This window comes from Zingiber officinale, chromosome 5A (genome assembly GCF_018446385.1).
Source record: "Zingiber officinale cultivar Zhangliang chromosome 5A, Zo_v1.1, whole genome shotgun sequence".
Classification (NCBI taxonomy): Eukaryota; Viridiplantae; Streptophyta; class Magnoliopsida; order Zingiberales; family Zingiberaceae; genus Zingiber; species Zingiber officinale.
In genome coordinates, this window is record NC_055994.1 from 4136239 (window position 1) to 4156402 (window position 20164).

The following is a 20164-nucleotide window of genomic DNA, read 5'->3' on the forward strand; positions in this document are numbered from 1 at the left end:
AAGTGCAACGTTTGACCGGTCGGATAACCGTATTGTCCCGATTCATCTCCAAAACCGCCGACCAGAGCCTCCCTTTCTTCAAAATTTTGCGCAAGGCAACTAAATTTCACTGGGACAAGGAATGCGACCGAGCATTCGAAGAATTGAAGACATATCTTAATTCTCTGCCTATACTAGCCAAGCCGATCGGGGGTGAGTCACTTTATATTTATCTGTCTTCAACCGAGCATGCTGTAGGCTCGGCACTTGTAAGGTCCAGCGGCGAAGAACAGCCGGTGTATTTTCTGAGCCACATCTTAAAAGATGTTGAATCTCGTTACACTGGGCTCGAGAAGTTGGCCTTTGCTTTGGTTTTAGCCGCTCGGCGCCTCCGACCATATTTCTTGGCTCACACATCATTGTCCGGACGAACAGTCCACTAGGAAGAGTACTGTTGAATCCAGAAGCGTCCGGACGGCTCATCAAGTGGACGACAGAACTGAGTGAATTTGACATCCAATACCAGCCCCGCTCGGCGATCAAAGCGTAATCCTTGGCTGATTTTGTGACGGAAGTGCAGAGGCCAGCGCCGGAAGCTATGTGGAGAATATATGTTGATGGGTCTTCCACTCGGCTCGGAAGTGGAATGAGAATATTGCTGTTCTCACCGCAAGAAGAAAAGATGCACTTATCCGTCCGGCTGGATTACAAAGCTACCAACAATGAAGCAGAGTATGAGGCCCTCATAGCCGGATTGCAGGCAGCACGGCATGTGGGAGCCGGTCGGGTGACACTCTATTCGGATTCACAGTTGGCCGCTCAGCAACTTTCTGGCACCTTTGAAATCAACAGCGTTCGGCTTAAACTCTACGCTGAGGCCTTCGAAAAACTTAAAGCTACTTTCCAAGAGGTTTTTATTCAGAAGATTCCCCGAACGGAGAACCAGGCAGCCGATGAGTTAGCCAAACTTGTGAGCTCAATAACGCCGGTCGACATACAGCAACCCATTGAAAAAGTACTGTTGGTAGCGCACGTAGACCGGATGGAAAGCCTCACATTTCCAAGCGACTGGAGGACACCCATCATAGAGTTCCTCCGCTCGGGAGCTACATCAGCCGACCGGAATGAAGCCCAGTTGCTAAGAAGAAGGACCGGTCGGTTCACACTCATCGGCGATCAACTTTACAAAAAGGCTTTCTCTCGCCCGCTGTTGAAGTGTGTGAGCTCGGAAGACTCGGCTTACATCCTACAAGAGGTACATCAAGGATCGTGCGGAGGACATCCGGGCGGACGATCGCTAGCCAGGAAGATTTTGCTAGCTGGATATTTTTGGCCGACCTTACAAATGGACGCCGCTCGGACAGTATCTACGTGCCTTTCATGCCAGAAGTATCACAACTTCTCCCACCAACCAGCCGAAGAAATGAAGGTGTCAAGCGTTTCATGCCCGTTCGACCAATGGGGAATGGATATTGTCGGTCTATTTCCGATGGCGGCCGGACAGAGGAAATTTTTACTAGTGGCGGTCGACTATTTCTCCAAGTGGGTGGAGGCCGAGCCGCTGGCAAAGATCACTGAACAAATGGTTAAAAAATTCATCTGGCAACACATCATTTGTCGGTTCGGCATCCCTCGCCGACTAGTTTCCGACAACGGGCGGCAGTTCACAGGGAAGATGTTAGAGGATTGGTGCAAAAGCTACGGCATCGAGCAACACTTCACGTCCGTGGCTTACCCCCAAAGCAACGGTCAAGCCGAAGTAGCCAACCGGGAAATTCTCCGTATTCTGCGCGCTCGGCTCGACCACGTGGGAGGAAGTTGGCCGGATGAAGTGCCGGGCGTCTTGTGGGCCATCCGAACGACGCCGAAGGAAGGGACGGGCGCCACACCGTTCCATTTGGTGTATGGCGGCGAGGCAGTCATTCCGGTTGAAGTCGGCGTCGAGTCCGTCCGGGTCCAATTGTACGATGAAGGCAACGCCGATCGGAGGAACATGGAGCTGGATCTGATTGACGAGGAGCGAGCCAAGGCATCCGTTCGACTGATGGCATACCGTCAACGAATGAAGCAAAACTACAACCGCCGCGTCATTCCCCGATCATTCCAGGTCGGCGATCTTGTCTGGAAGAAAGTCAAACCGATCGGCGACGTCGGCAAGCTTGAAGCTCCGTGGGCAGGCCCCTTCAAAATCATCGAAAAGCTCCGCTCGGGCGCATATTATTTGGAGGATGAGGACGGCCGACAGCTAGATAGACCGTGGAGCGCGAACCACCTCCAGCCTTACCGGGCGGGGTGAAAGGTGTGCCAATGTAAATCATCCTGTGTACTTTTTTCGACTGAATACTTGAAATGCAGAAATGAAAAATCAAGAGAACAAATACAAAGCATCGTCAACGAGGAACTAAGGCCCCGCGCCGTTAGGCCGGAGGTAAATGGGTCGAGCCAAGCGCTCGAGGATCGAAGACCCAGTACCTTCCGGACGGAGGTAAATTATCCGAGCCAAAATGCTCGACGAAGCAGACCCTGAGCCATTCGGCCAGGAGTACGTTCTCCGAGCTGGGTGGAAGGGGCATATGGATTATCCGAGCCAAGCGCCCGAATAGCGAAGGCCTCCCAGCCGATTAGATTCGCAAGCAAATGACCCGTGCTGTTCGGCCGGGCATAAAGACGGTTCAAGCGCGAGATAAGTTATGAAGGCCAAGGTCGCTCGACCTGGTAAGGAGTTAGCCTTGAAGGCCGTCTAGCCCAGACGTTAAACCGTAGAGCCGCGCCGACCGGCTATAAATAACCGCGCCGTCGAGCACCGACGTTAAACATCGAGAGACGTGCCGGCGTCTATAAACGTCCGAGCGGAAGACCGTCTAGCCCAGACGTTAAACCGTAGAGCCGCGCCGACCGGCTATAAATAACCGCGCCGTCGAGCACCGACGTTAAACATCGAGAGACGTGCCGGCGTCTATAAACGTCCGAGCGGAAGACCGTCTAGCCCAGACGTTAAACCGTAGAGCCGCGCCGACCGGCTATAAATAACCGTGCCGTCGAGCACCGACGTTAAACATCGAGAGACGTGCCGGCGTCTATAAACGTCCGAGCGGAAGACCGTCTAGCCCAGACGTTAAACCGTAGAGCCGCGCCGACCGGCTATAAATAACCGCGCCGTCGAGCACCGACGTTAAACATCGAGAGACGTGACGGCGTCTATAAACGTCCGAGCGGAAGACCGTCTAGCCCAGACGTTAAACCGTAGAGCCGCGCCGACCGGCTATAAATAACCGCGCCGACGAGCCCCGTCGTTAAAAATCGAGAGCCGCGCCGATCGGCTATAAAAAACCGCGCCGACGAGCCCCATCGTTAAAAATCGAGAGTCGCGCCGACCGGCTATAAATAACCGCGCCGACGAGCCCCGTCGTTAAAAATCGAGAGCCGCGCCGGCGGCTATAAAACCGAGCGAAAACCATAGAGACGAGCCGGCGTCTATAAATCCCCGAGCGGAAGATCGACAAGCCCCGTCGTTAAAAATCGAGAGCCGCGCCGACCGGCTATAAATAACCGCGCCGACGAGCCCCGTCGTTAAAAATCGAGAGCCGCGCCGACCGGCTATAAATACCCGCGCCGACGAGCCCCGTCGTTAAAAATCGAGAGCCGCGCCGACCGGCTATAAATACCCGCGCCGACGAGCCCCGTCGTTAAAAATCGAGAGCCGCACCGACCGGCTATAAATAACCGCGCCGTCGAGCACCGACGTTAAAGATCGAGAGACGAGACGGCGTCTATAAATCCCCGAGCAGAAGACCGACGAGCTCCGTCGTTAAAGATCGAGAGTCGAACCCGCGACTGTGAGCTTACTGGACGAAACTAAGGACGCCAAATAACGAGCGTTCGCAAGTACTAAATTGATTAAGTCCGATCGGCCATTAGTTTGCCAATACTTCGCATTCACTGAATGCAAACAGCATAGCCAAGCGCTAAACGATTTCGAGGAAAACAAGTGAACTGATTGACCCGATCGGTCGTCTAGTGGGGAACACGTCGAGCTTAACTGACTCTACGAATAAGCACCAAACAGACAAAAGACGGCAATGAAGGACAAACAAAAATACAAGCAAAGGAGCACAACTAGGCCGAACGGCGCGTACAAAAATTTTACATCCGCAAAACGGATGAAATACAGAAAGTACTTGGAAGAACTCGTCTCACTCCGAGTCCTCAAAATTAAAAAAGGCGTCCGGGATATCGTCAATCATAGCCGCCAGATCTGAAGAGGGAATGCTCAGGTCAGCAGGAAGGTGCCCACCCTTCTTCAGGTACGCCATGGTGACCTTGACCGCCTCGGCGAAAGTTGAGGAGACGTTACCACCAAATTTTGCGCCGAACCGCTCCGAGCGGAGGTATTCTTGGCGCGCTGCTGCTAGGCGACTCGGCTCCCCTTCCTTGTACTTTCTGAAAGCCGCTCGGGAGGCAATTAGCGAGTCCTGGAGAACTTTCTGGTCCACCTCCGCTTTAGTGCGTTCAGCGGAGCGCCCATCCCGTTCGGCAGCTAGTTGGGCTTCCAGATTCTTAGATTGCTGATCTAGGGCTCGGACTTCAACTTTCATCTTGTCCAGATCAGCAATCGCCCGCTTCTTCCGGCTACTGGCGCGCTTCACGTCTGCATCGCGTTTCTTCACCAGGCCTTCGAGTCGAGCCACCTCTGTAGCCAGGTCGGCGGCCTTCTGTTCGGCCTCACGGGCTTGTTTCTCCCGCTCGGCCGATGGCCCCCCGAGACTTGGAGTTTTTCCATGAGATCCTCCAGCTCGGCCAGCCGATGGCTAGTGGCGATTTGCTCGGCCCAATGCTGTAAGGGAAATAATAAAATCAGAAACCAAACAGTAGCACGACGCAGGAAGAAAAATGAACCTACCTGAGTGGCCTGCTGCATGTGGTTATCGCCGAGCTGCTTGGGCGTCATGAGGGCCACCCGAATCTGGGCGTCCTCAAAAAGTTTGGCGAGCGGACCCGACAAGGTTATCTCATGAACGAGGCTTGATGGCCGATCGGAAGACAATAAATATTCCTCCGATGGGAATCGAAGGGTAGTCTTGATGGTCGGGTGGCCGGCCGGCAGTCGCCTGGCCCGAGGACTCCCCTATGGTTGAAGTTTCGCCCAACCGTCGTAAGCGACGACGAGTCCGGGGAGGAGAGCCAGAGGGCTGTGCGGTGGGCGAGGCCACTGGGTCCCGATCTGCGACGGCGTGCGATCTGGCGAAGCGACCTCGATCGGCGCCTGTGGTTCGCCCTCTTGGGTCGGCGGAAGGCTGGGGTCTCTTCGACGTTTCCGCCGAACTTCCAGTGGTGAATCCCCGGCCTGGGGGACTCCCAACTCGGGAGGAAACAGGATCCGCCTCAACCTCTGAAGCGGATGGAGTAACTGCTTTGGCGATCGCCCCCTCTCCTAGCCGCCGGGGGATTAGACCCCGCGAAGTTCTTTTTGGTAGCCTCAATCTCCACGGCTTTCAATTTCGATGATCGAGCTTTGAGCCACATGACTTCAGCAGAGAAAAAATTGAAATCGGTTAGACAAAAAGGCGTGAGTAAAGAGTCCTTACTCATGCGGTAGGGAAGATTGGCCCGAACGGAGATAATCCAAAATGTACAACACCCTTGAGAAGCAACGGTCGATTTTGTACCGACCGACAAACCGCTTGCACGTGAAGGTAGGTCGGATTGTTCGAATTTGCCGAGCTCCTACTGGCTCAAGACATGTCCGCCATTTAGTTCATAATGTCACGCTCGAAGTCGATATAGAAGAAAACTCCTTCCAGCTTGTTGGAGGTCGGCATATTATCAAAAAATTTGAAGCCTATTCTACTTTGGAAAATAAAGGTGCCCAATTCGGATTGTTTGGGGTAGAAGAAGAAGTGGAATATTTTGGGGTCAAGTGGAATACTATGCAACCTAAAGAGGACGACCACCCCACTCAGCAGCCTAAAGGAATTCGGCACAAGTTGGCCGAGCGGGATGCGGAAATAATTACAAACTTCCAAAATAAATGGATGGGTAGGAAATCTAAGGCCGGTCTAGAAAAAAGCAAATGGTACCGATCGGCGGGTTATGGGGCCGATCGGTCGGGTCGGCTATAACTATTTCATGGTCGTCCGGGATCCCGTACGTCCGAACAAGACGCCGAGTGCCCTCCTCGTCAAATTTACTTTCCATACTCATATACCATGGACCGTGAACATGGGTAGCGGGTTCGGAAGAGCTCGCCATCTCGAAGAGACAAAAGGATAGCAGCGAAAGAGAGGTGAAACGATTAGGAAAGACCTGGTAAGCGAGGAAAGAAGGCTCACTAAGAAGGAGATGGGCGGAGAAGATCGCCGGTGAGATGGTAGCCGCCGAAAAATGGGAACTGGATCGCCGGAGGCCGCACCAGCAGAGGAGGCAGGAGGACAAAGCACGAGCAAAGATGCGGCGGAGGAGGAGGACTAAGGCTTTATACGGCCGAAGTCGATTGGCCTCCACCGTCCGATCCAGGTCACGGGAAACAAGGACGCCATCGGGCCGTCCATTTCAAAACAATCGGCGTCCCATCGTACGGATCATCACCGCCACGCGAGAGGAGCCACGTGGCGCTCTGTCACCAGGCGCAATTAATGCGCCCATACCGCGCATGCTTCGACTTAATGAAAAGGATTTGCGTGATTTTCGAGAAGATTTAGACAAGCAAACATCTACAGTGAGCGCCAAGACATTCAAAACGAAGAGCCGAGCGGCTGAATTTGACATAAGGGCCGAACGGCTCAAGGGATATTATAAGCGACGGTAAGGCGACGACCGCCCGCTCGGACACATAGTCCAGTCAGTCGGACTCACTGCCTCCTTCGACTAGACTTGAAGGAGAGGCAAGTGATCCGGCGGTAAGAATGGGGGACCCACTTCCTGAAGGGTCCCAGCCTGAGGACAGATGGAGGGCTGACTAAGCGGGTAAGGGCCGCGCCGAGCAGTTGAGCAGGTCCGAGCGGAACCAGAGATAACCCAGCCATAGGCTTGGGTTTCCGACGCCAAGGCAGGAGGACTGAATGGCCGAGCGGGTGTCTGCCCGGCCGAAATCGAAGGGCCGAGCGGGTGGTCCGATCGGCCAGGATAGGGGCGAGGATACAAAGGTTAGCCGAGCGGCCTATTCGTTCGGCTCGGGATATGGGATGTCAGCAAAGGCATGTCTAATGATTATGCCGTACACCAGATTTCACGATAGAGGATCTTGCCGTCACATCATGGAAAGGTGGATACAGTAGCGGTATGGCCTTATGGATGCCCTTCTGACAGACCCATACCTGGGCATGGTCGAAAGCAGGTGATTGCTTTGATTGGCGTGCCTAGGCTCCTTCGAGAGGTCTATATAAGGCTTCCATTTCTTCACCGGAGGTACACGAGTCTTCTGTTTCTAAGCCACCTCTTTGTTATTTCTCGCCTGACTTGAGCGTTGGAGGGCCGTCGCCGGGACACCCCTCCCGGCTCGGTTTTGTTGCAGGTTCGCCGGAGCACTCGAGGATCCAGCAGGGAGCGCTACATCCCCAGCGTCCATTGACTCCTGGTTCGGACAGGATCAGCCGAAATAAATAATGGATACCATATTTGAACTTTTTTAAATCTCAGAAATCCATTAGAACTGAAATGAGTATAATCGGAGCTCTCTAGGTGCATCAGTGGATTTTGACCGAAACTCACTAATGGACCTAGAAAGTTCCGATTACATTTATTTTAATTTCAATGGATTTTTAATATTGCAAGGCGTTCAAATATGCTATCTATTGTTTATTTTGACTTATTTAAATATATTAAAATATTATTAAAAAATTAACTTGTAAAACAAAAGAAAGAGAAGTGTGAGAAAAATGATAAAGAAAAGAAAAACGGTAAAAAAAAGAAAAACGGTAAAAAAAAAAATAGATTATCAGAAGAAAAAATGGGAATTGTATTTGAAAAGATGTATCTTTTAATAAATATTAAAATAATATATCATTTTTATTAAATTTAAAATTTTAGATGAGTTATTTGATAAATTACGGATAGTTTTATATCTTCTCCAAGAAAGTTTCCTCAATTAGATATCAGTTGAAATGGTCACCGCACTACAAGATCATTTTCCTAACGTATGTCGGCGCGACGTCGTTTACGTGTCATTGATACACACTATAATACCCGCTCAATTATTACATACACTCACTGGTAGAACGTGGGTAGATGATAATCCAGTGGGATGTTTGATATACGTTCCGTTTTGTGCTTCGCTTGAGCTAGGAAAACACTTGTTTTATAGGGAAAGCCGTGACGCGAAAGAAACTACATCTAGGGTTTTGTCAGCCGTGCGATTGAGTGATCTCAACGGCTGAGGAGAGAGAGCCACCGCCTTGGATTGTTTATATATTCTCGTCCCGATGCAACGCTATCGTTCTCCACGATTGACGCCTCGCCGAGGAGAAGGATCCCTCGCCGGCTCGTTGGAGTTGTCCGAGGGAAGTCTTTGAGGTCGATCTCCTTCTCTTTCCTGCTGACATTTTATGTTTTGTTGGCCTTTTACGATCTGAAATCTGTCCTGGTTCATCAATTTTTTTTTCTTATGAATTTAAAGTGTGTTTTTTTTTGGGTGAGAGATGCGGTAAGTCGGCTACTTGAACGTTAACTGATGTATGCTTTATGGTTTTCTTCGCATGGATGTGACATAGCGTTGCAAGCGTTGGTGGTAAAATAGGAAGAAAGTCTCTTGTTTGCGTAATCAACGTTGTCAATATTTCCTCTTGATCAACTTGTATTGAGATTGTAGAACCAAATTATAGATAGATTGTAGTGTTGGCTTGTTCATCAAAATTTAAAATTGGCCCTCTTTTATTTTCTGTTTGAGATTTATTACCATGCTCTGTTGTGAAACAAGCAAGGTTCATCAACTTTTTCTGAATGTTTGGTCTACGAAGCCTCCTCTGATTTAGGAAGATGACTATTCTGTCTGGTGAGACAATTTTACTGATGATCTGGTTAGGTTTTCTAGCTTAATCTATTTAAGTTTCCAGTAAAAACCAGGGTTAGATGTATTTTTTAGGTATCCGGTTTTTTTTATTATTATTAGTTTCAGAATGTAATGTGTTCTTGCTTCTTCTGTTGGGAAAAGATGGATGCATGCTTTGAGGTCCATGCTTAATTGACCTTTGAAAAATTGAATGGAATCTGTTCTTGGTTATTACAACTATTTGTCAGAACCAAAGGTAGCTCTTTCAACCGGATGTATGTGGAAGTCTCAGTTGTTTCAATGCTTGAATTGTATGCAAAGTCAACTACTTTAATTAAATTATCCACGTCTCTTTTGAGGGCCACGATATAAAGAGGTTTTTGCACACCTTGATTTTAAAAATATGATAGTAATGCACCTTGTTCTTAAAATATATCTAAAAGAACTGCACTCTTTCAGATATTTCAAAATATGGCATTGCTATAGAAAGCTTCTGGTGTTAGTTGTAGAATTTCTGTTCGATTTTCTTTCTCATATATTACTTGAAATCCTTTGCAGGTCACCTGCAATTCTGCAAGCGGATATTGGAAATGGAGGAAACAGATAAGAACGTACAGGTCTGGAAGGTCAAGAAGTTAATCAAAGCTCTAGAATCAGCCAGAGGTAATGGCACTAGCATGATTTCTCTAATTATGCCACCTCGTGATCAAGTGTCTCGAGTCACTAAGATGTTGGGTGATGAATATGGAACTGCTTCGAATATCAAAAGCAGAGTCAATCGACAATCTGTATTAGCTGCTATTACTTCTGCTCAGCAAAGACTCAAGCTTTACAACAAGGTTCCTTCAAATGGACTAGTTTTGTACACGGGAACCATAGTTACTGAGGATGGGAAAGAAAAGAAAGTCACAATTGATTTCGAGCCATTTAAACCTATCAATGCATCTCTTTATCTCTGTGATAACAAGTTTCATACTGAGGCATTGAGTGAACTTTTACAATCTGATGAGAAGTTCGGTTTCATTGTTATGGATGGAAATGGTACACTGTTTGGCACTTTAAGTGGAAACACGCGCGAGGTGCTTCATAAGTTCACTGTTGACCTTCCAAAAAAGCATGGACGAGGAGGGCAATCAGCACTGCGGTTTGCTCGACTTAGGATGGAGAAGCGCCATAATTATGTCCGCAAGACTGCAGAGCTGTCAACACAGTTCTTTATCAATCCTGCCACTAGTCAGCTAAATGTTGCTGGATTAATTTTGGCTGGATCTGCTGATTTTAAGACAGAGTTGAGCCAATCTGACATGTTTGATCAACGATTGCAGGCTAAAATTCTCAATGTGGCGGATGTGTCATATGGAGGTGAGAATGGTTTTAACCAAGCCATCGAGCTATCTGCTGAGATTCTATCAAATGTGAAGTTCATACAGGAAAAGAAATTGATAGGTAAATATTTTGAGGAAATAAGTCAAAACACAGAAAAGTATTGCTTTGGTGCGGACGACACCTTGAAAGCCCTGGAAATGGGTGCTGTTGAGACACTAATCGTGTGGGAAAATTTGGAAATAAATAGATATGTTCTCAAGCACAGTTCTAGTGGAGAGATCATGGTCAAACATCTTAGAAAGGACGAAGAGACGGATCAAAATAACTTTCTAGATTCCAACACATCTGCTGAGTTGGAAGTGCAGGAGAAAATTTCACTTCTGGAGTGGTTTGCCAACGAGTACAAGCGTTTTGGATGCACGCTTGAATTCGTCACTGACAGGTCTCAAGAGGGATCCCAGTTTTGCCGAGGCTTTGGTGGTATTGGCGGAATTCTTCGCTATCAGCTTGACTTGAGTGTTTTTGATGAGATATCTGATGGAGAATATGAAGAAGATTTTGAATAGCAATCAGCCAACCATTCACTGGATTCGGTCCAGGAGGTGCCTGTGCTGGCCCAACCTGAGTCCGAACTGGCCCTCCCCCAGATCAATGCTCACACTCCTAAAGCAATATAAATGGTTTGTAACTCAGCTCTTGTAGTTTCGATTTTATTTCACTTTTTATTTTCAATATTATACTGATTTATGATGCTATAGTCTACTGCCTTATTGATCTCTGAGAAGCTGCCCATCAAATGCAGGTCACGGGTGACTAGAATAAAGCCAGAAGATGGAAAACTTTGATGCAGGAAAAAGTGCAGTTAATGTTGGAACGAGGAATCAAGCAGTGATTGATAATACCAATTTTCTGTCATCACTTATTTTCTCAACTGAAGCCTTCCCGATATGAAAGAGTTATCCTTGCTCCTTTTAGTTTAAAGCTTGATGCTGTTGCCGATGATAGAACCATTTAAATAATCTTAAGTCATAATAAGCATAGCTGTTTGTTCTACTGGTGCTTAAAATAGTAGTTATTATCATGGTTTAAATCCGTGGTTTGTTGTAATTGCATTTTATGATTTGTTTTTTTTTTACCCTTTTTCGATTTTAGAGCTTGGGACTTGTTCAATAAAAGCAACTGGTTGAATGATGCACTGGCGTCTGGTTCGTAAACTACAATAAACCCTTGGTTTGGAACTGAACACTTGGTTGATGTTTCTGAATGGTTTAATGCTGCAGATTTTGTTTCTATCAATAAGCTAAGATCCAATGTTCAACTTTATTAATTTTTTCAGTCGCTATGCTAAGCGCTTCACTGAAACTGTAGGGTTTTCACTCTTGTTACTGATGTGGCTATGTATCAAGCATCAAACGCTACAATTCTATAACTTAAGATTCAACAGTTACAATCCTACAATTTTTTTTTTTTTTAGTTTCTTGGTGATGCAGTAGCAAACATCAAAGCCAACCAACGGTCTGCAACAACAGCACAATCCATCACAGCATATGTACAATAAGAAGCACCCTGATAACAGGCTCCGCGTAAAGAGCAAGTCTTAGCGAGGCTGGTGAATGATGCGGCGAGGGGTACCCTTTGGCCTTACGCATTGGACAGGCTTTTCACGATATTTACCCGGCCTCACGCCTTTTTTCGGAGATTTGGTGCTCAGGTTCATGACTAAAGCCTCCACAGAGGCAGTCTCAAACAAGTCTTTGCCAGCCATCTCTTGTTGCCAACACTGATGGAAGTGTTCCAAAAATGTCTGCACTGACTCCAGCAACTGCTGCAGAACAGAGTGTGGGGCATTTGGGTTCAGAGACGACCCTTCTACCGTTCCACTCATTGGCATCCAAACCACCAATCGCTTACTGAAAGAAAGGTAAACAAGCAGAATTAGAATGCATCTCGGCTAAGTAGACTACAATCTATATCAAAATTTGTATTCTGAAGTCTGCAATGTTCACATTATTGTTCAATACTTGAGAAATAACTCTGCATTTCTACACAAACATTACTCCTTAGTTACTACACAAGTACTGAATGAAGATGATCTAACTGATGTGAATATTTCGACAAGATGCACGTGAGAAAGACATCGAAGAACACATGAACCCTTGCATGAGTTTCATTCATGGAAAAGACATACAACAGCAAGCATTTCTCCATTAAAAATCCATCTAATAGCAACATCAGACTTAAAGTATCAAATAATCATCAGAGTCAAACTCACCAATTTTGATAGAAACATTTCAGAAATTCTGCCAGGTAAAAAATTTTGGAGATACAAAATTACGTTACTACATGAGCAAAATCCAGTTGATTCAGAGACCTAGGGCTTCTTCAAATGAAACACTAACATGATGCAAATCTCAAGATCTCAAATGAGTCTACAAGTCAGAACAGATTTGTGTTGTTAAATCTTAGATATCAAAGCTTTGCCTGGAGCATCATGTGTGTCGATGTGAATGAATTGAGACAAATACCAAATTGATCCACCAAACTAAAGAAATGGTTGAAACAAAATGCTCAGCAACATGAGATTTCTCTTATAGTATGTAGGCTACCAATTGATTTCAACTAAGAAACGAGATTGCCAAAGTTCCAGATCTCAAATCTTACGGAATCAAGACAAAAAAAATTGGACAGATCAGGTTACGATACCAGATAAAAGCCAAAGATAAATTCGAGTACTGATCTAGTTGTAAAAGCTAAACAAACTCTAGGGGAAAAAAATAATCTTTTTCCTTCTTTTAAATACACAAAAACTCCCAAGCAAAAGTTTGCAGAGACGGAAAGCAAGATCCTTCAGCATCCAGCAACAAATCGAAGATCACAAAGAACCTTGATAAAGAACACAATCTTTCATGCCAGAATAAGATACTAGAAGCGAGATCTATCATGCTAAAGTAGGAGAAGAGGTTGGGACCGAACCCTAATGCCGGAAAGAGATCGGTTTCCCAATTCGTTTGTCCTGGATCATCCCAAATGCACAAACAAGTAATCTATGGTGAAAAAAAAAAATATTTTTGGTATGAAATCCAGACCGAGCGATGACTCAGTTGTGGAAAATTTCCATGGCGCAGTTGAGAAAGCTTGGACAATTAATTACCTCTGAGAATATCTTTGACAAACTGATGAAGGGACCAGCTACTGGGCTAGGGTTTGTTCACACCAGGCATTTATTTATTAAAATTGTTCAGCCAATCTATATTTCTAATTTTAACATAAGTAATTATTGTTGGTGCAATATCCCTCAAGTCAAGGCTGACCTGGTTGACCAAGCTTGAGTCTTGATTTGGGTTTCGATATTTGACAAGACAGTTGTTCATTTGGGGAGATTGTTTAGTGCAATTCCCCTCTGATCAGAGTCTGATCAGTTTGGTTGTAGAAGAGTCAAGTAGGTCAAGGTTGACCGGATACTTGACATGGGAAAGCCCTAACTGGGATGTTAGGCAGAATGGAAGTCCTGGTGAGTGAAGTCAGATGAAAGACCTAGTGAGTGAAGCTAGGCAGTGAGAAAGTCCTGGTGAGTGAAGCCAGGCAGAAGTGAAAGACCTGGTGAGTGAAGCCAGACAGAAGTGAAAATCCTAGTGAGTGAAGCTAGGTGAAAGATCTGGTGAGTGAAGCCAGGCACAGGGAAATCCAGATGGGTCAAGGTTGACCAGACATCTGGTGAAAGTCCAAGTAGGTCAAAGGGATTGACCGGATACTTGGCACGATGAGGAAAAGTCCAAGTAGGTCAAGGGAGTGACCAGATACTTGGCACGATGGAGAAAAGTCCAAGTGGGTCAAAGGGATTGACCAGACACTTGGTGAGAGAGTCCTAGCTGGTCAAGGGTGACCGGATGCTAGGTTTATGTACCAACAAGTCATGGTTGATTGGATGTTTGTTTAGGGGGCTTTGGACTTGCTTTTGGGCAAAAATCAAGATCTGGATTAATCAGCGGATTGATCCAACAGATCTGGATTGATCAGCGGATTGATCCAGCAGATCTGGATCGATCAGCCGATCGATTGGATCATGCCCAATCGATCAGCTGATCGATCGAGTGAGTCCCCACGAACAGAACCTCTTTGGATCGATTCGTGGATCGATCCAGAGGTCCCAATCGATCAGTGGATCGATTGGGAGCTGCTGTTTGTGCGCAATAAGCCTTGGATCGATCAGCCGATCGATCCAGGCTATTCCAGAGAGAACAGAGGCACTCTGGATCGATCGGTTGATCGATCTAATACCTCCCCGATCGATTGGGAGCAATCCAATCGATCGGGATCCGACCGTTAGCGTCGATTTAAGCCGCAGGCGTTCGTTTCCTTCGGGATTGCTTGCACTGTTCACTCCCAATACTCTCCAGCACCTCCATAGCTCTCTCCAAGCTCCAGATCGCCAGTTCTTGAAGATTCTTGGAGGCTCTTCCAAGTCAAGAGGCGGATCAAAAACAAGAAGAAGAAGTTAGGGTTAGGGTTTTTATTGTACATCTTGTAAGCTTTTGCTTATCTTGTATTTCCCTTTCTTCTTCTTGTATTGAGAGTGTTGTAGAGCTTCTCCGCATTTGGTAGTTACCATAAAGGAGTGTTATTCATAATGGAGGGTGCGTGAGTAGGTGTGGATCCTTGGACTAGTCACCTCTTGTAAGGTGGATACCAAGTAAACCATCCTTGTTAGCGTTGTGTGAGTTTGTTTCTTGTATATTTCCGCTGCACATCTTTGAAGAAACAAGCAACGCCGACCACGAGCACGCGACGAGCTATTCACCCCCCCCTCTAGCTACTTTTCGGTCCTAACAAGTGGTATCAGAGTCAGGCTGCTCTTCACCGGAATCATCGCCGGAAGGGGCAAACAAAACAAGGAAAGCTAGAGGGTGAAGAAGTTGAAGAAATTCTACAAGTCGAAGACTTCATCAAAAGGCTCAACTTCAAGATGCAATTCCAAGATGGACTTGAATTTGACACAAGGGTGGCTCCACCGTACACATCCACAAGCTTCGATTCTTGGAGATCAAGAATCGAAAATTTCTTGATGATGGAGATAGAGCAATGGTTTGCTCTCATGGAAGGATTTGAAGCTCCAACAAACTCCAAGGGCAAGCCTCTCAAGAAAAGCAAATGGAGTCAAGAGCAAGTTCAAAGGAGCAAGACAAACGATAAAGTGACAAAGCTTTTGGTCAACTTATTGCCAAGTAATATTTTGGCTCAAGTTGGAGAATTCAAGGATGCTAAGGAGCTTTGGAGCAAGTTGGCATCAATTCATGAGATCCCCTCCACTGTACCGAATCAAGAGGAATCCAAAGAGGGCGACTCATTGGAGCAAGATCAAGAGGAGGACTCTGAAGTTGAGAGATGCTCAACTTCCGAAGAAGAAGCTTCATCTTCGAGGGAATGCAATGAAGGGAACAAGAAGGGAGCATACTCCTTGTTCCATGTACAAGATGATGAAGCCTCCACCTCTAGGATTGAGGGGGAGCAATCTTTGGTGACACCGGATCAAGAAGAAGGAGAAGCTTCTACATCCGGGTTAAAAGAAGAAGAGGATGATGAAGCTTCCACCTCCACAAGTCAAGCAAAATCAAATGGAGGAGTATCATCTTCGGATCAAGAGGAAGCTTCTACCTCCGGATCAAAAGGAGAAGATGTCACCCCTACAAGTAAAGGTATAACAATTACAATTAATAATAAAAATCATATTATATGCTTTGAATGTAGGGAAAAAGGGCATTACAAAAATAAATGCCCTAAATTGGCCAAGAAAAAGGGCCAAGTGGCACAAAAGAGCAAGGAGAAGCCCAAGGAGACCATCCCCGGAACAAAGAAGAGTAATGAGCACATTGTGTGCTTCTTGTGCAACCAAAAGGGGCATTACCGAAGTCAATGCCCTAAGGGGAAGAAGGTGGTCAAGGCTCAAGGAGGAAGCTCAATTCAAGGGGGAGCCTCCAAGGTAAAGAAGAAGATAACTTTTATTGAACCTACTCCCTTGAATAATGGTAAAAAGTATGCTAGCTCTAATTTATATCATTTTAATGCTATTTACCATGAAAATAGGAGTCATGATAAAATTAAAGAAAATCATGTAGCTTATCATGCTAAGACCTCTCAACCTAGGTTTAGAAAGGTAGATAGGAACTTAGGCAAGAACCCTAAGGATTCTAGGTATGTGCCTAAGAAGAAGAAAAATCAAGGTTTTAGTGAAAAACCTAAGGTTGAGGAATTATGGAAGGAAAATCAAGTCTTGAGGTCAAGACTTGATAAATTAGAGAAGACCCTTAGAAAAATCACAAATGGAACACAAGGGTCTAAGGGTAAAAACCTAGGTTTAGAACAACAAAAGTCATCCAAGGGCCATAGAGGTTTGGGATACAAACCTAAAATCAAAAAGGATGCACCTACTTATCATAGGGTTCCATATAGTTATGGAATCAACCCTAAGTCTAGAGGGCAAGCCAAAAATACTAGGGAGGTCATCCCTAAAAGTATTTTTACAATAAATGTGACTAAGGCTTCTAAGAAGTCTAAGAAAGTCACACACAAGGTTACAAGGGAAACAATCCCTAGAGTTGACCTAGAAAAGGTGACCAAGGCTTCTAAGAAGTCAAACAAGGTCACTAGAAAGGTAACTAGGGAAGTTATCCCTAGTGAATACCTAGAGCATCCAAGGAGCACCAATAGGTGTTGAGTTCCTAGGAGCATTTTCTCTACCCCATAGATGGGTTAGAGAGTGTCAACTCTAAGAAGAAGGGTAGTTAACCCAACTTTAAAGAAATTGACACTCGAGGAGCATTTTCAAGATTATTATCAACCTTTGAAAATGAAATGGATTTGTAATTTACTCTTTGAAAGAGTAAAATGTGCCAAATTTGAGAAGTATTGATTTTAATCCTAATTGGCACAATTTAGGAATTATAAGAACTACCAAGTTGGTATTTTGGTATGTTCTTAGGAAATTAAAGGCAATTTGAGCCTTAATTAAAAGTGTTACTCTTGTGGAAGAATGAAATATGCCAACATTTGAGGAATAAGCTAAATTTCAATTGGCATAAATTAATCAAGAGAATTAGAAATGCCAATTTAGGTTTTGGCAATTTCTTGAAGCACTTTTGGGCAATCTAGGTTTTAAATTTTAAAATTAGCTAAGGATTAAGGATACTTAGGTAGATAATCTAGGTATTTTATTTATGCTAAATCTTGCCATAATTGTTTGCTCATTATATGTCATAACATCATAATTTAATTTTGTATTTTGCATTCATCTTTTATTATGAAAAATATAAAAATACTATGTCATACATACATCATGTAGTTATAGGAAATTTTCTTTTGAAAATTATTTAGTGTTGATGTATGCCATAACATTATCATGCACTATGGTTATTTCCTTAAAATTAAGGACAAAAGGCATTTATAAACAAATGGAATTAACAATTAACATCTTTGGTGGATGTTTACCACTCAAAATGCCTAGATAGATATGCATGATTCCTAGATTAGGGCAAAACCAAAATTTACATCTCACAAAGACCTATAAGATGACTTGTATGTGTTTTAGTGCACATTAGATACAAGTGAGATGTAAGGATGATGAACAAAACTCAAGATGTTGAATTAGTGCATTCTTTTGAGTTTTAAGTTCATTAAAACACATAATTATGTGTTTTCCCATCATTGGGAAAGCTAATGTATAAGTCATGTGCATTAAGCCCAAGGAACATGGTGGGATATTGGTTTTTGTAAATGTTTTAAAATGATTTTGGAAAACCTTGGTGAAGACTATCTTTTGATAGTAATCACCATTGAATAGTTAGACACAAACTTGAAGAAAACACTAAAGTTTTTGCAAGTTTTCAAGTTTGTGTCAATATTTGAAAATATGAATTATTTTCTTAGAAAACTATTTTTTCCATGATAAAGTATGCCCTAAATAATGTCTACACAAATTTTCACAATTTTTGGATTTTTGTAGAATTTTCTAGGGGTTTCTGAAGTTGACTGAAATAGAATTTCAGCAACTATCAGAACTCCAATCGATCACCCGATCGATTGGAATGCCTCAATCGATCGGCTGATCGATTGGGAAGGCAAATCCCGCGAGCAGTAGCTCGCTGGATCGATCCACAGATCGATCCAGCTCTCCTGAATCGATCAGTGGATTGATTCAGCATGGTCCGATCGATTGAGACCCAACTCCAATAGATCGAAGTTGTTGATTTTGGCTGGTAAAGCCTGATTTCAGTATTTTTGAACCATGGTTAGTCTATGTAACCATTCAAAACCCTTAAAAATACATTTTGTATACATAAAAAGGGTATTTTCATGTTGAAAACAAGGATGGATTGGTTAAGGGAGACTAAGTAGAAGTTTAGGTTGAGGTTTGCTTCAAATATTGAATATTTGAACCTCAAAACTTCTAAATTTGGGTTTCCTACAGGTTTAGGAATTCCAGATCATTGTTGGTGCAATGACAGAAGTTACCACCGTGTCTTTAGGGGGAGCGACTTTTTAAAGACATGAAAACTATTTTTCATAAACCTTGGAAGGTGGTTGACCTTCTTTTCAGAACATGCTCAAGATTAAGCATTTGAACTTTAATGGGGAGTGTATATCCTCATTGTTCAAGTGATTTAAGTTAAAAATGCTCAAGGATGGACATTTGACTACATTAATGGGAGAATGTAGGGTTAAGGATAATGAAGGGTATGGGACTTTCATTATCGTGTTGATCACAACGAGTGAAGTTGTGAACAACGATGAGCAACTCTTCAGGGGGAGAGTCTCAAAGGGGAGAGTTTTCAACAAGTGAATTTGTTGATGTGTGCCCAAAGATGGGGCATTTGTTGATGTATGTCAATAGGGGGAGAATGAAGGATTTAAGTTAGGACTTCATTATCTAGAGGGAGTTTGCCCTCTTAGGAGGAGAATGAAGAGTTTAACTTATGACTTCATTACCTAGTGGCATGAAGGAGGTTGAGGCTATGGGATTAGCCTAACTTAAATGTGATATTGTCAAACATCAAAAAGGGGGAGATTGTTGGTGCAATATCCCTCAGGTCAAGGCTGACCTGGTTGACCGAACTTGAGTCTTAGTTTGGGTTTCGATGTTTGACAAAGCAGTTGTTCATTTGGGGAGATTGTTTGATGCAATTCCCCTATGATCAGGGTCTGATCAGTTTGGTTGTAGAAGAGTCAAGTAGGTCAAGGTTGACCGGATACTTGACATGGGAAAGTCCTAACTGGGATGTTAGGCAGAATGGAAGTCCTGGTGAGTGAAGCCAGGTGAAAGACCTAGTGAGTGAAGCTAGTGTTGGTGCAACCTTAGGTCAAGGTTGACCTGGTTGACTAGACTTGAGTTGACTGGACTCGAGTTGTGTTTTGATGTTTGACGAGTTATGTTTGACAATGGTTGTATCTTGATGTTTGACAAGGATACAAGCTTGGGAGATTGTGGGTGCAACCTGTGGTCAAGGTTGACCTGGTTGACCCGAGGTGAGTTGACCTGACTCAGAAAAGTCCAAGCAAGGAGCTTGGCACGAGAAAAGTCCAAGCAGGGAGCTTGGCATGGGAAAAGTCCAAGCAGGGAGCTTGGCACGGGAAAAGTCCAAGCAGGGAGCTTGGCACGGGAAAAGTCCAAGTATGGAAGCTTGGCACATGGGAAGTCGGAGAGGGCTCGGTAGCTCGTTCTCCGGACTGTGGTCAGAGAGGGCTCGGTAGCTCGTTCTCTGGACCGGATGTGTTAAAGTCCTGGTGAGTGAAGCCAGGCAGACGGGAAAGTCCTGGTGAGTGAAGCCAGACAGTTAGAAAGTCCTGGTGAGTGAAGCCAGGCAGTTGGAAAAGTCCTGGTGAGTG

At 44.9% G+C, this 20164-nt stretch overlaps 2 protein-coding genes across 5 annotated transcripts; one reads left to right on the top strand and one right to left on the bottom strand.

Moving 5' to 3' along the window:
* The first annotated feature begins 8387 nt into the window (after positions 1–8387).
* Positions 8388–11479, top strand: LOC121979305 (eukaryotic peptide chain release factor subunit 1-2-like). Its single transcript, XM_042531284.1, has 3 exons — positions 8388–8487; positions 9521–10968; positions 11091–11479. The coding sequence occupies exon 2, from the start codon at positions 9553–9555 to the stop codon at positions 10852–10854; it is 1302 nt and encodes a 433-aa protein (XP_042387218.1). The 5' UTR covers positions 8388–8487; positions 9521–9552; the 3' UTR covers positions 10855–10968; positions 11091–11479.
* A 208-nt stretch (positions 11480–11687) lies between these two features.
* Positions 11688–13518, bottom strand: LOC121979306. Of its 4 annotated transcripts, none has more exons than XR_006111363.1 (2): positions 13440–13518; positions 11688–12198 (listed from the first exon to the last, which is right to left on the bottom strand). XR_006111363.1 is itself a non-coding variant. In XM_042531285.1 (2 exons), exons 1-2 carry the CDS (start codon positions 13228–13230, stop codon positions 11886–11888), a joined length of 372 nt encoding a protein of 123 aa, XP_042387219.1. In that variant the 5' UTR covers positions 13231–13433; the 3' UTR covers positions 11688–11885. The 4 variants fall into 4 exon arrangements, 1 of the variants encoding a protein (XP_042387219.1); XR_006111364.1 differs by having other exon boundaries at positions 13375–13500; XR_006111362.1 differs by having other exon boundaries at positions 13262–13500.
* Positions 13519–20164: the final 6646 nt, after the last annotated feature.